We start from the raw sequence: 15,425 nt of genomic DNA, 5'->3' as shown, positions 1-15,425 counted from the left end.
CTTGCTTTTTAAGATGCATATTATGGTCAATGTGTCTTGCAGCCCCATTGTAGATACCTTGTAGCATGTGACCCTTACCTCCTTTTTACACCCCATCCAAAAATAAGTTACTTTACGTATATGAATTCTGTATGTTATAAATAACCACAATATTCTTTTGATATATGCAACCCAGTTGCTTATCTTTTTACTGTAAAAAAATAATATAGAGGTTTTCCTGGAGTTGATAACTTTAGTAATTAGATCGGTCCAACTGACGGCACCCCCCTATCAGTTGATTGATTGATTGATTGAAAGAGGTTGCACTACCTCGGCATGGGCGCTGAGGCCAATGAGTGGCTTCAAGGGGTCAAATGTTGCAGATGGGACAACACCACTGCAGTCCTGTAAACCAACATGGCGCTGGGGAGAGGTGATGTGGCATCTTGAGTAGGTATCAAATGGCAGTAAAAGGGTATAATAGACAAGTGTGTGTCCTTACCTTAATTAAAGATGTGGAATATATTTATTAACGCAGTGATGCTAGTAATACGCTGAGTCCCAGACTGGGTGATGATAGCTCATTAATGGCCAAACGGTCATCTCACTTTTAAAATATTACCCAAACAGTGATGATATTTGCCACTGTAATATTGATACTATTCACGTAGCCTGCTCATAGTCTTTTTACACAAAATGTACTGTATGTATATATGTATATATGGCACATACCATTGTCTTCCATACCTTTACGTATATAATGCACAGTAGACCAGAATTTCAATGTGACCTAATCAAACACTTCAATTCTTGTGCTATAATGTTAAAAGGGTTTTCCAGGCCAGGGCAAGTGTTTGACAGTAATACAAATACTGGTATTATTTGTCTTGCAAGTGTCGGCACGTGACCACAAGTATGCCAATCTGTATATTACACACTGTTAGGATTTTGAATGCTACATCGCTTGCCAAAAATTTGCCCCAACACAGAAAACCCACTTCAAAAATGTATCCTAAAATGAATGCATAACTAATCTTATTTTATTATGCATCAGGCATTGCAGTTATTTTTTAAATACACTTATTTACCTAATACTTCCTTCTCTCCCAAACACTATGCTGCAGTGCGGTTTCAATGGCCAGTTTACTCTTTGGAAGCTCCTTTCAACTGCTGCTCAGTAATTTCAACTATATTAAGTCTATACATAGGACTTTTCTTGTCTACGACTCTCTGCTCCCGATCCATGTACTCATACAATGGAATTCCAGTACAAAAATGTTTGAATATACTTTAGAGATATTGAGGGCAGCAGCTGAAAGAAGATTCTAAAGGAACATAAACTGGGCATTCAAACAGCACATCAGCAAGAAGGAAGCAAATGAAACAATGGATTGATGCCTGGATAATTAAATACACATTTTTTTATTAAAAAAGTTTAAAGAGGACTTGTCAGCTCTACTGCCATGTTTATTTAATAAATAATTGCATTTCAAATAAAATAATAACTCTGATGCATTGTCTTAGAACACTAAGTTTTGTATTGTTCTGCTGTTATTCATGCTAGAAATGTATTGGTAAGTTGATAACTGAGCATTATCAATTGGGTGTGTGTCCCTACACAGTCTGATACTGTCCAATCAGTGCTAACAATGCTTGACTGTGTAAGGGAATAGTAACACAATGCCAAAGTTTTCATACGTTTCTAGCAGGAATAATGGAATAATGACCTATGGGTGAGTAATAAAAAAAGATGTTCAAAATTATTTTATGGGTAGATAAAAGTCCACTTGCATTTTTACTGCTCAACACAATAGACTAATTAAAAGAACACTCCAGGAAAAGTGATGTTATGGCTAGTGCACGGCAGGTGGTGCTTGATTAAAGGGGGTGACCCCTACTGGACAACCTCTTATGAATAGCTTCATTGCATATAAAATAAAAACATGTAATGCATCCTGGACAGATGCCATTCCTGTGATGTTAGGAGCTGTTTTCCTCGGTAGTCTCATGACATTATGTCATGTGACCAGTGACGCTAATCAGTAGGCCACTGATTATCTGTAATATTTACTATTCCATCAGAGAAGACTTCTGATAAGCAGTTGCTGAATGACTACAGTGTTCATGTGTCATGCTCGCGCGCAGACTGGTTGGCGCGGGCGTGCGGGGGAGTGGCCCCACTGGACCACAAACCTCCCTGGAAGGGGCGTAACTAAGTAGCTTCCTAGGTGTTCGCTGGAGCCTCTGATGGTGAGGTCAGACTTGTGCAATAGGAAGCTACCAGGTACCACTCCAGGGTGGAGTCTGGTTGTGGCTGCTGATCCCACCGGGGAACGGAACATAGACAAGCAAGCGGGCACGGCTGGCACATAGGCAGGCAGACGGGTACAACAGGAACACTGTCAGGCAGGCGGGCACGGCTGGCTCTCTGGCAGGACTGGTAGACAAGACTGGTACACTGGAAGAACCAGTAGGGACCGGTCTGCAGGCAGGTATGTAGAACGGGTAAGAACCTGTTCAGACACGAGGACCTAGGAATAAGTAGATAAAGACCGCAAGAGCGGATGCAGAGCGAAAGCACAGGAGCTAGAGCCAAGAACAGAAATGCAGGAGGCGGAGCCAAGAGCAGGAGGCGGAGCCAAGTGCAAAACAGCAGGAGGCGGAGCCAAGAGCTGGAGGCGGAGCCAAGTGAAAAACCGCAGGAGGCGGAGCCAAGAGCTGGAGGCGGAGCCAAGTGCAGACAGGCAGGAGGCGGAGCCAAGAGCTGGAGGCAGAGCCAAGTGCAGGAGAAGTAGAACCGCAAGGAGCGGAGCCAGGTAGAACCGCAAGGAGCGGAGCCAGGTAGAACCGCAAGGAGCGGAGCCAGGTAGAACCGCAAGGAGCGGAGCCAGGTAGAACCGCAAGGAGCGGAGCCAGGTAGAACCGCAAGGAGCGGAGCCAGGTAGAACCGCAAGGAGCGGAGCCAGGTAGAACCGCAAGGAGCGGAGCCAGGTAGAACCGCAAGGAGCGGAGCCAGGTAGAACCGCAAGGAGCGGAGAGGTGCTGCGGGAGGGGTCTCTGCAGCAAAGCTGAGCAGAGCCACAAAGAATGTGGAGAGAAGCTGCAGCAAGGGATAACTGCAACAGCAGAAGATAAGCTGAGTAGAAAGGAGCAGAAACGCAGAAGTGAGGAGCAGAGGTAAAGTCACAAAGGTTCAGAGCAGGCAGAGCTGCAAGAGTGCGGAGTGTAAGCAGACTGAGAATATAAGGAAAGACAACAGGGAAGGAAGCCAAAGACTAGGAGACAGAGATAAGACTAAGTGCAGACAAGGCAATGGAACAAGACACAAGGACAAAGACACTGGGACCAGGATATACTGCCTCCTGGTGGGCGGACAACAAGACCAAGGAAATAACACAGAGAATCCTCCAGAGAGGGAGTAACTCAGAGAAAGGCCAGGCAAACTCAGAAGCAAGACACTAACTGAGCTAACACATTGCACAGGCTCAGACCACTGGGTGGAGCTGAACTAAATACTGGAGGTCTCCTGGCAATTGGTCAGGAACAGATTGGACAGATGCACCTGATTCCTATAAGAACCAGAGAGTTCAGGCGCCGCCCCTCTATACACAGAACTATGAAGCATGCAGAGAGCAGAGACACAGAACATGGAGCTGGCAAGAAACAGAAACCACATCATGACCTGGAGCAGTGGGTAAGATAGTGTGAGAGATGCGAGGCCATGCCGTGATGCCAGCAGAGTTGTTACATCATGTGACATAAAAATGTAATGAGACCATAAGGGAAAGCAGTGGTGAAACTGTAGGAATGGCACCAGTCGGGAGGTAAGTACACTCCCTGACAGAAGTTATGTCTCCGAAATGTGGTTTAGGTTAAGAAAATAAATTGGCATCAAGGCAGAAATATTGATCAGTTAATGGACACAGAATGGTCAGATTTTGGCAAGACAAAAGTTTTATCGCCTGGCCATATAATACACCCAATCCTAGTTTACATCCTCACCTGTGCTCAGTAAATGATCGGTTAATTAGTGTGTGTATATAAAAAGAAACCCAGCACCCCAGAAATTCACTTGAACTGCAACTTGAGCTCTGACAACATGCCAAAAAATGCACCGTGACCAAAGCCTGGATTATCAAGAGGCTGAAGAACAGATCCACTGCAGAGGTGGGTGGCACCTTTAATGTGTCTCAGCATCAAGTACAAAGAATTAAAAAAGATTTGAAGAGACTGGAAATGTGTTTGACAAGCCCAGGTCCGGCAGACCCTGCAAGACAACTGCTCAGGAGGAATGTTTGTTGGTTAGAAAATCCAAAGCAAGCCCCTCTTCCACTGCAGAAGAGCTCCAACAGGCCTGGTCACCTCAAGTCCCTGTGTAAACTAGAACAGTTTGTAGGATTCTGTTTCGAAATGGCCTCCATGGTCGAATCAGTGCCCAGAAGCCAGCACTAAACAAAAGGCAAATGAAAAACCGTGTGGCATTTGCAAAGCCCCACAGCCTGCTAAACAGATGGATGCTGGAAAAGTGGCAGAAGGTGGATTTCTCTGATGAATCTTCAGTAGAATTACACCACAGCCGCCGCAAATACTGAAGGAGACCTACTGGAGCCCATATGGATCCAAATACACCCAGCAAAAGGTTAAATTTGGTGGTGGAAAGATCATGGTCTGGGGTTACATTTGGTATGGGGGTGTGCGAAACATTTGCAAGATGGAAGGCAATATCAATAGCCTAAAATATCAAGGAGTATTAGTTACCTCTTACATTCCAAATCATAAAAGGAGTCAAATTCTGCAACAGGATGGTGCTCCATCTCATACATCCATCTCTACAACAAAGTTCCTCCAGGCAAAAAAGATCAAGGTGCTCAAGGACTGGCCAGCCCAGTCACCAGACATGAACATCATTGAGCATGTTTGAGGTAGGATGAAAGAGGAAGCTTGGAAGAGAAAACCAAAGAATCTAGATGAACTCTGTGAGGCATGTAGGACTGCATTCTTTGCTATTCCTGATGACTTCATTAATAAATTGTATGAATCATTGTTGAACTGCATGGATGCAGTCCTTCAAGCTCATGGAAGTCACACAAAATATTACCGTATTTTTCGGACTATAAGACGCACCGGACTATAAGGCGCACCCAGGTTTTAGAGGTGGAAAATAGGGAAAAAAATTTTTGAAGCAAAAAAATGTGGTAAAATATTTAATAACATACTATTATATGTGGTGTTATTATATATAATAGTATGTTATGTTGGAAGCTGCGAGACCAGTGTGGTGTCTGTGAAGTACTATATGAAGACGCTGGAGGGTGAGTATAAGAATGGGGGCACAGGGCTTATATTGAAAGCACCACTCCAGCACTGCAAAATAACACTGGAGTGCTGCTTTAAAATCCCATGGTAGAACTATAACTCCCAGCATGTCCTGCAGATCCTATGACATGCTGGGAGTTATAGTTCACTAAAGGAGTGGCAGAGTGCTTTATTGTGTTTTGGAAAGACTAACCTCTTAATTGTGGCAGCCAGCCAGCCTGTGGTGAGGTAAAAGCATCCCATGGCTGCACACACAGAGCCCTCCCTCTTGTTGCCTTTCCACAGCACAGGTAATGGAAGCCAGCAGATTCTAGTGTTGGAGTCTGAAGGACCTGTGATGATGTCAAGAAGAGGGAGGGCTCTGTGCTGCCATGTGATGCTCCAGCTCGCCCACTTCTGACATCATCACAGGTCCTGTTTGTGCACACTGCACAGCACTCAGCTCCAGCCCAGGAAGGTACCAGCGATCTCCTCCTCCCCTGGACACATGGATCTCCCCAGCTGCTGCAGGAATCAGCGCTGAGGAATCCATGTGTGTCGCTGCTTAAGTGCAGCATTCATTTGCTGCTCCGGCGCACCGCTCAGCTGATAGGTGGGCGGGGAGTAGCTAATGAATATTCACTGCACTTAATCATCGGGCCACATGGTTTCCCCAACAGCTGATTCCCAGCAGTGGGGACATTTTTCTGCCTCCTGAAGTGGGATATCATTGCTATCCCACTCACTGCTGCCCCCTCCCCACATGCTACATCCATACCATAAGACGCACCCACACTTTCCTCCCAAATTTGGAGGAAAAAAAGTGCGTCTTATGGTCAGAAAAATACGGTAAATATGACTCTACACTGCGTGCAGAATTATTAGGCAAGTTGTATTTTGATCACATGATACTTTTTATACATGTTGTCCTACTCCAAGCTGTTCAGGCTTGAGAGCCAACTACTAATTAAGTAAATCATTTAGCAAAATGGGTCAGAAAAGAGATTTGACGGGCTCTGAAAAGTCCAAAATTGTGAGATGTCTTGCAGAGGGATGCAGCAGTCTTGAAATTGCCAAACTTTTGAAGCGTGATCACCGAACAATCAAGCGTTTCATGGCAAATAGCCAACAGGGTCGCAAGAAGCGTGTTGGGCAAAAAAGGCGCAAAATAACTGCCCATGAATTGAGGAAAATCAAGTGTGAAGCTGCCAAGATGCCATTTGCCACCGGTTTTGCCATATTTCAGAGCTGCAACGTTACTGGAGTAACAAAAAGCACAAGGTGTGCGATACTCAGGGTCATGGCCAAGGTAAGGAAGGCTGAAAAACGGCCACCTTTGAACAAGAAACATAAGATAAAATGTCAAGACTGGGCCAAGAAATATCTTAAGACTGACTTTTCAAAGGTTTTATGGACTGATGAAATGAGAGTGACTCTTGATGGGCCAGATGGATGGGCTGGCATCATTAAAGATGAACTTATGGGACCTTTTCTGGTTGAGGATGGAGTGAAGCTCAACTCGCAGACCTACTGCCAGTTTCTGGAAGACAACTTCTTCAAGCAGTGGTACAGGAAGAAGTCGGTATCGTTCAAGAAAAACACGATTTTCATGCAGGACAATGTTCCATCACATGGCTCCAACTACTCCACAGCGTGGCTGGCCAGTAAAGGTCTCAAAGAAGAAAAAATAATGACACGGCCCCTTTGTTCACCTGATCTGAACCCCATAGAGAACCTGTGGTCCCTCATAAAATGTGAGATCTACAGGGAGGGAAAACAGTCCACCTCACAGAACAGCGTCTGGGAGGCTGTGGTGGCTGCTGCACGCAATGTTGATCGTAAACAGATCAAGCAACTGACAGAATCTATGGATGGAAGGCTGTTGAGTGTCATGATAAAGAAAGGTGGCTATATTGGTCACTAATTTTTTGGGGTTTTGTTTTTGCATGTCAGAAGTGTTTATTTCTAAATCTTGTGCAGTTATATTGGTTTACCTGGTGAAAATAAACAAGTGAGATGGGAGTATATTTGGTTTTTATTAGGTTGCCTAATAATTCTGCACAGTAATAGTTACCTGCACAAACAGATATCCTCCTAAGATAGCCAAATCTAAAAAAACCCACTCCAACTTCCAAAAATATTAAGCTTTGATATTTATGAGTCTTTTGGGTTGATTGAGAACATAGTTGTTGATCAATAATAAAAATAATCCTCTAAAATACAACTTGCCTAATAATTCTGTACACAGTGTAATAGCACCACAACTTCATTCACCAATGTTATGCAACATATAGTTGTATTTTAAGTTAATTATTTGTTTGAATATCACATTACATTCTGTGGGCGACAAAACTTTTGCCTTGCCAAAATCTGACCATTCTGTGTCCATTAACTGATCAATATTTCTGCATTGATGCCAATTTATTTTCTTAACCTAAACCACATTTCGGAGGGTTTCAGCTTTGAAAAGAATAATTTATACAACCAATGGATGAATTTAACGTCAGGTTATAAGCTTTTATTTACATAACATGGATAAGCGACATAACTTCTGTCAGGGAGTATATGATGTGTTTTTAGTTTATGATGGGGAGTGAAGCCAGTAGTGGACAACTCCTTCAATGTCTTTGGTGTTCTATGAATCCCTGTATAATGCTCTTTCTGGAGGGGTAATATTTCATTTTGGAAGATAATTATCCATAAAATGATCTGAATATATATTCCATAAATTAACAATCAAGGAACTCACTGAAGCTTTTCTGTTTCTAGGAAAAATCATTAGAAAATGAGGTACAGGTGGGAAATAAGACTAGAAAATAGATAGACACTGACAATTCATTGAAGTATGTGACCAAGTATGGTGAATCACAGGGAACCCAATCTGCCTGACCTGTAGAATAATAGTGTCCCTATATGTTAGCTTTCGTTGCTGGCATTTCCTACAAATGGTTGGTTGCATCAGGGGAAGTCCAATGTCATTGGTTGGTCACATTGCAGTGCACTGCAGGGAGAATATAGGATTTCAGGGGCGTTTGTTGGGACTAACCCCTACTTTCGCTAAACATGCCCTAAATTACGTTATACAAAAAGGAGTCATCTATTGAATCTGACCAGTTTGAAAAGCGCAAAGGGCTCCTATTATAGAGTCTGGATTCTGTCAATCCAGAATATTGTCACATCTAATTTTTAGGTATGACATATTAATGTTCTATTTAAATATTTATTTGTTCTTTTATTCATTCATCCTGTCAATTCAAGTTCCAGTACCTCATCCCATGCACAGTACATTCATTACAAAATACATTATAGTCTTTGTCTGTGTAAACTGTTGCAAAAAAATAAACATTGACATTGACACCTGAAATACTGACTCTACTCATCTTCACAAACTGTCTTGAGCACTGAGTCCTCTCCTAGAATTTTACACAGTTCATTCAATCTCTGCTGCATTTTTGGTATTCCAGCAAGCTGAGACTCAAGTCTCTGTTTTTCTTCACTTAATGATAACCGCGTGGCAGTATCCAGTTGTTCAAATCGCCATCCACCTTCTCCATCAAACTGTAACAGATGAGTGTGGTATTTCCTGCGCAAATATAAAAAATCCCACAATTAGAGAATAAATCCAAATACTACTACACATACATAGTCTTGTTGATCACAATGAGTTACTGGACTGGAAAGGACAACATGCTTCACCACTTACTGCACCTCTTAGAAATGGTTTCCAACATAATGAGGTGAGTATAAGATCACTCCCTACATTAATCGGTTTCTGTATTCAAAATGTCACATAGTCCAAAATTCACAAAATCCAGGTATCAAGAATGCAAAAAATTAATGGAACAAAATAAATATATAACAGATTAGGGCACCTTCGGGGGCAGTTTGTTTCCCTGCTCTTTGCAGGCTGCAAAATGAGATAACCTAGTGAAACAAGTGAAAGGGAGCTGAACCTTCATGTGGCTATATTCAGAGAGAATCTCAGAAAAAGACAGATAAAGGAGTTACAAACTATCCCATTAGAACAAGGAGACTGACAGATTCTTAGTTAAAGGGAATCTGTCAGGTGATTTTTGTGTGGTATCCCAATAGTAATAGGGCTTGGGCAGCCTTTTCAGGATATGTAACTTTTATTTCTCTACTTGGCCCTGTTGTGTTCCTGTAAACCAAGGCCGAATTTATTGTCATGTGCCAGCAAATCAAGCATATGTACATAACAAATGAATATTGTGAGGATCTGAGGTTGTGGGTTATAAAATCACCTAGGCAGGTGAACTATGCAGACTTCCATCTTCTCTGCTCTTTTACAGAAAATCTCCACATGATGCCCTTAAAGATAGAAGTGTCAGTACAATGCTCCTGAATAAAAATTTGCCCCTCACTATATTGTCTGCACAAAATATGACCCCCATACTGTCCCTCTTATGGAACATTCTCTTTACACTGAACTCTCCTTTTCATACCAGCCCCCTCTCCACACTGTCCTCTCATACTGTGTCCCCCTTATAGGGCCCAGTATTTATACTGTACCCTCTCATCACACTCGCCCTCCTCGGTATACTGTCCCCTCCTGGCTGTGCCCTTACATTGTCTCTCCATGCTACGCCCCCACTACTCAGTTTCTATTCTGTGCCTACTCACTTTTCTGCCCCCATACTGTCTCCTCACACTATTCCCCTCCATCCTCATACTGTCTCCTCTCACATCCCCATTATTCACCTTACTGTCTGCTCATATATTCACCCCCTCACTTTCTATACTGCCTGCTCACCTGACACCCCATACTGTGTCTGCACACATCCCATCATCCTCACTCCCCGTACGCTGTCCACATACATTTTTCACATCGCTAATCATACTGAGTCCGCATATATTCCCCCATTTGCTCCCCATACTGTCTGCACCCATCCCCCCATACTGTTTCCTCATACATTTTCCTCAGTTCCCAGTACTGTTTCCTCATACATGCCCTCATTCCCTCATACTGTTTCCTCGTACATGCCCCCATTCCCCATACTGTTTCCTCATACATGCCCCCCATTCCCCCGTACTGTTTCCTCATACTTGATCCCCATTCCCCTGTGCTGTTTCCACATACATGCCCCCATCTCCCCCTTTGCTCTTCATTTTGTGTCCTCAAATCTCCCCCACACATTAAAGCGCCCCATCCCCACTACAAATGTTCCCACACACAACAAATAACCCCTTCTCTACTCCAAATCTCCCCACAGCCCCATCCCCACGCAAATTCTCCCCAGAAACATTAGACACCCCCATCCCAACTCAAATTCTCCCCCACACAATAAATCCCCCATCCCCACTCCAATTCTCCCCACGCATAATAAAGTCCCCATCCTCACTCTAATTCTCCCCACACATAATAAAGCCCCCCATCCCCACTCAAATGCTCCCCACACATAATAAAGCCCCCCTGCACTTAATCTTCGGCATCTTCAGCTCCACTGGAGCACTTACCACCCATGTTCGCCTCTGCAGCGCGGGCAAGTGATGTTAGCAGCATGATCACATGATCTATCACGCTGATGGCGTCGCTCTGACCTGACAGCAAGGGTGGACACTGACAGTTTGGGGCTCCTGTGCACGAAATGTGTCTGGGCCCCCCCTCCTTTTATGCCGGTAAAGCTATATATGGTCACCAATGATAAATTCAAAAAAAGGAAAGCAGCACAAAAAAGTTTGAAAAAATAAAGTGGACTTTAATGCCTGAATGGCGTGGCAACGTTTCGGATGTAATATCCTTTCTCAAGCCTGGAGAAAGGATATTACATCCAAAACGTTGCCACGCCATTCAGGCATTAAAGTCCACTTTATTTTTTCAAACTTTCTTGTGCTGCTTTCCTTTTTTTGAATATATATATATATATATATATATATATATATATATATATATATATACACACTTACCGGCCACTTTATTAGGTACACCTGTCCAACTTCTTGTTAACACTTAATTTCTAATCAGCCAATCACATGGCGGCAACTCAGTGCATTTAGGCATGTAGACATGGTCAAGACAATCTCCTGCAGTTCAAACCGAGCATCAGTATGGGGAAGAAAGGTGATTTGAGTGCCTTTGAACGTGGCATGGTTGTTGGTGCCAGAAGGGCTGGTCTGAGTATTTCAGAAACTGCTGATCTACTGGGATTTTCACGCACAACCATCTCTAGGGTTTACAGAGAATGGTCCGAAAAAGAAAAAAAATCCAGTGAGCGGCAGTTCTGTGGGCGGAAATGCCTTGTTGATGCCAGAGGTCAGAGGAGAATGGGCAGACTGGTTCGAGCTGATAGAAAGGCAACAGTGACTCAAATCGCCACCCGTTACAACCAAGGTAGGCCTAAGAGCATCTCTGAACGCACAGTGCGTCGAACTTTGAGGCAGATGGGCTACAGCAGCAGAAGACCACACCGGGTACCACTCCTTTCAGCTAAGAACAGGAAACTGAGGCTACAATTTGTACAAGCTCATCGAAATTGGACAGTAGAAGATTGGAAAAACGTTGCTTGGTCTGATGAGTCTCGATTTCTGCTGCGACATTCGGATGGTAGGGTCAGAATTTGGCGTAAACAACATGAAAGCATGGATCCATCCTGCCTTGTATGGAGCATCTTTGGGATGTGCAGCCGACAAATCTGCGGCAACTGTGTGATGCCATCATGTCAATATGGACCAAAATCTCTGAGGAATGCTTCCAGCACCTTGTTGAATCTATGCCACGAAGAATTGAGGCAGTTCTGAAGGCAAAAGGGGGTCCAACCCGTTACTAGCATGGTGTACCTAATAAAGTGGCCGGTGAGTGTATATATTATATATATACACACACACACGCACCCATACATGTATATATAACATAGTCTCCTTTATTATGTATATTGCCATCCATTATTATACAGTGCCCTCTCGTTATGTACAGTACCGTCCCTTACATATTGGATTATATAGAGCCCTGTTTCTTATTACATACCATCCTGTCTTGTTAGCTGTATAATGCAATGATGGCTGATGGAGCATGGGAAAGCTTCTTTTCTAATGAAGGAGCTGATGGACTGGTAGTCTGGTCATCGGCTCCTCCATCAGCAGTCATTTTATATCTAAAAAGAGAGGGGACTATGTAATAAAAGGGGGGGCTGTGAATAACAAAAATAACAAGAATGCACTATGTAAGAGACAGCACTATACATAACCGCAGAGGAAGCTATATAATAAGGGATGGCACCATATATAACTAGAGAGGATGGTATGTAATAAGGGACGTTGCAATACATAATAAAAGAGGAAACTATGTAGCTAAGGGTGGCGCTATACATAATAAGTATGTACACTCTATACTAAGGGACTATGTTAGACATAATAGGTGATAATAATGTCTTCCTCCACCTCCCCCTGTTCCTCAGTCCATTATAAGTCCCCCTTCCTCCCATCCCAATCCCCCACACCCTTCATTGTCCTCCTCCCCCCGCATCCATTAATGTCCTCTCCCCCACCCCATCATTGCCCTCTTCAACACCACTATCATTGCTTTCTCCCCCACCACCCCATATCATTGCCCATTCCACCACCTCCATCATTTCCTCCTCCCCATCACCCCATCATTATCTTTTCCCCCACCACTCCCATCATTGCCCATAACACCACCTCCATTGTCTATTCCCCACCACTCCCACCATTGCCCATTCCACCTCCTCCATCATTTCCTCCCCACCCCCATTATTGCCCTTTCCACCACCACCATCATTGTCCTTTCCACCACCACCATCATTGCATTCTCCCCACTACCATTGTTGTTCTTTCCACCACCTCCATCATCGCTCCCCCACCACCCCATCATTGCCCTTTCCACCACCTCCATCGTTTTCTCCTCCCCCACCACCCCCATTATTGCCCTTTCCACCACCACCATTATTGTCCTTTCCACCACCATCATTGCATTCTCTCCTACCACCCCATCATTGCCCTCTCTATCACCCCCATCATTGCCCTTTCCACCACCTCCATCACAGCCTTCTCCATATACTCGTTACTCGAGATTTCCCGAGCACGCTCGGGTGACCTCCGAGTATTTTTTAGTGCTCAGAGATTTCATTTTCCTCACCTCAGCTGAATGATTTACATCTCTTAGCCAGCTTGATTACATGTGGGGATTCCCTAGCAACCAGGCAACCCCCACATGTACTGGCTAACAGATGTAAATAATTCAGCTGCGGCGATGAAAACTAAATCTCCATGCACTAAAAAATACTCGGAGGACACCCGAGCGTGCTCAGGAAAACCCGAGCAACGAGTATATTCGCTCATCACTAATTACCACCATCATTGCCTTCTCCCCCACCCTCAGCATTGCCCATTCCACCACCACCACCTCCATCATTTCCTCCTCCCCCACCATCCCCATCATTGCACTTTCCACCACATCCACCATTTCCTCACCCCATCATTGCCTTCTCCCCATCTGCCCCATCATTGCCCTCTCCTCCCCCTACACACACACACACACACACACACACACACACACACAGACACAGTACCATTCACCTCTCTGCACATTTCCCCACAGTGCTATACACACACTCACCGCTCTGCTGCATCACCATCACTTGGCAGCTTCCTCTCTCTGACACAGCCGGCCGCTGAATGATTATGTCATCCAGTGGTGCTGCTGGCTGTGTGAGAGGAAGCGCGGGCATTCTGCAGCTTCCCTGTGCCGGCTGTCAGCTTGACAGTCGGCACAGAGAACAGCCGACTCTCAGTCCGGGAGGCGGCAGAATGCAGCCGCTGAGGGAGACACTGCGGACCGCTGCATTAGGCGGCCCAACTGTGCCCCCTGGTGGGCATAGCCCCATGCGGAAAGTAAGCAGATCAATGGATTCCTAGGTGTGCGGAATCCCCGCGATTCCACAAATTTAATGAACATGCTGTGTTTTTTTCTGGAATGCGATTCCGCTCAGGAAAACAACGCAGCATGTGCACAAAAAATGCGGATTGCATTCTATTAAATAGGATGCTTAATGTGAGTGGGTTTTTTTGCGGTTTTATAGCGTTTTTATAGCGAAAAACTGTGAAAAATCTGCTACGTGTGCACACAGCCTCAATCTCTAAAACTTCATAGATCATCCATCCATCCATCCCAGCTTTGAACCTCTCCCTTCAACATCCCTCCAACAACTGCCTGATTCAACCCTGTGTCTCCCTTAAGCATTTTTCTGCATGTGAGACCTCCTGTGGTGACGGCTCTCCTGGGTCTACTATCTCCATCCAAACAATGGGCCTAGGCTGGTAGAGCAATGGATTGATAGGGTGATTGCTTTACATGTGCCTTTAGCAATTTACTGTCTGGTCTTAAGTTTACATAAGATCTAGCCTGCTCTTCTTAAGGTACCTTCACACTCAGCAACTTTGCAACGAGAACGACAACAATCCGTGACGTTGCAGCGCCCTGGTTAGCGATCTCGTTGTGTTTGACACGCAGCAGCGATCTGGATCCCGCTGTGCCATCGCTGGTCGGAGCTAGAAGTCCAGAACTTTATTTTGTCACCAGGTCGGCGTGTATCGTCATGTTTGACATCAAAAGCAACGACGCCAGCAATGTTTGACATGGAGCTAACAACCAGCGAGAACGAGAAGTGAGTCGCCGTTACGTCACTGGATCGCTCCTGCATCGTTCTGGAGTTGCTGTGTTTGACGTGTCTACAGCGACCTAAACAGCGACGCTCCAGCGATCTAGTTTAGGTCGGCTCGTTGTCTATATCGCCGCAGCTTCGCTGAGTGTGACGGTACCTTTACTCTGCTCACTGTCACTGAATGTAAACATTGATTCCTGAGGATGAACTGATGAGCAAGAAAATCACTAATAAAACACAGCAAGAAAATATCTAATAAAACACAACAAAACCGATGCTTCGTGCTGGAAAAAGTCTCCGTGCTACGTCCATTTGTCCTATAGTCTTTAGTAATCGGCCATATCCTCACAAATATTACATTCACCCCTTCCCCGACCCATAATTTTGCCCATCCCTCTGCACTGGCATCACTGACTGAATAAAGTCAGACTCACCCAGGGACCGCATCGCAATCCTCGGACTGGCCGACTGCTCTCCTCATCTGAGAGTGACAACTGTATAAAATACATGCTGTTA

At 44.5% G+C, this 15,425-nt stretch overlaps 1 protein-coding gene across 1 annotated transcript in view; it reads right to left on the bottom strand.

Annotated features, from left to right (window-relative positions):
• Positions 1-8,515: 8,515 nt before the first annotated feature.
• Positions 8,516-15,425, bottom strand: part of ABCD2 (ATP binding cassette subfamily D member 2) — a 98,792-nt gene continuing 91,882 nt past the window's right edge. The window contains exon 10 of the mRNA XM_077264818.1: positions 8,516-8,857. Within this exon, the coding sequence (XP_077120933.1) occupies positions 8,647-8,857 (211 nt within the window). The 3' untranslated portion in view covers positions 8,516-8,646. The remainder of the gene's footprint in view (positions 8,858-15,425) is intronic.

This window comes from Ranitomeya variabilis, chromosome 5 (assembly GCF_051348905.1).
Source record: "Ranitomeya variabilis isolate aRanVar5 chromosome 5, aRanVar5.hap1, whole genome shotgun sequence".
Taxonomy (NCBI): Eukaryota; Metazoa; Chordata; class Amphibia; order Anura; family Dendrobatidae; genus Ranitomeya; species Ranitomeya variabilis.
This window is presented reverse-complemented; position numbering and strand designations above follow the sequence as displayed.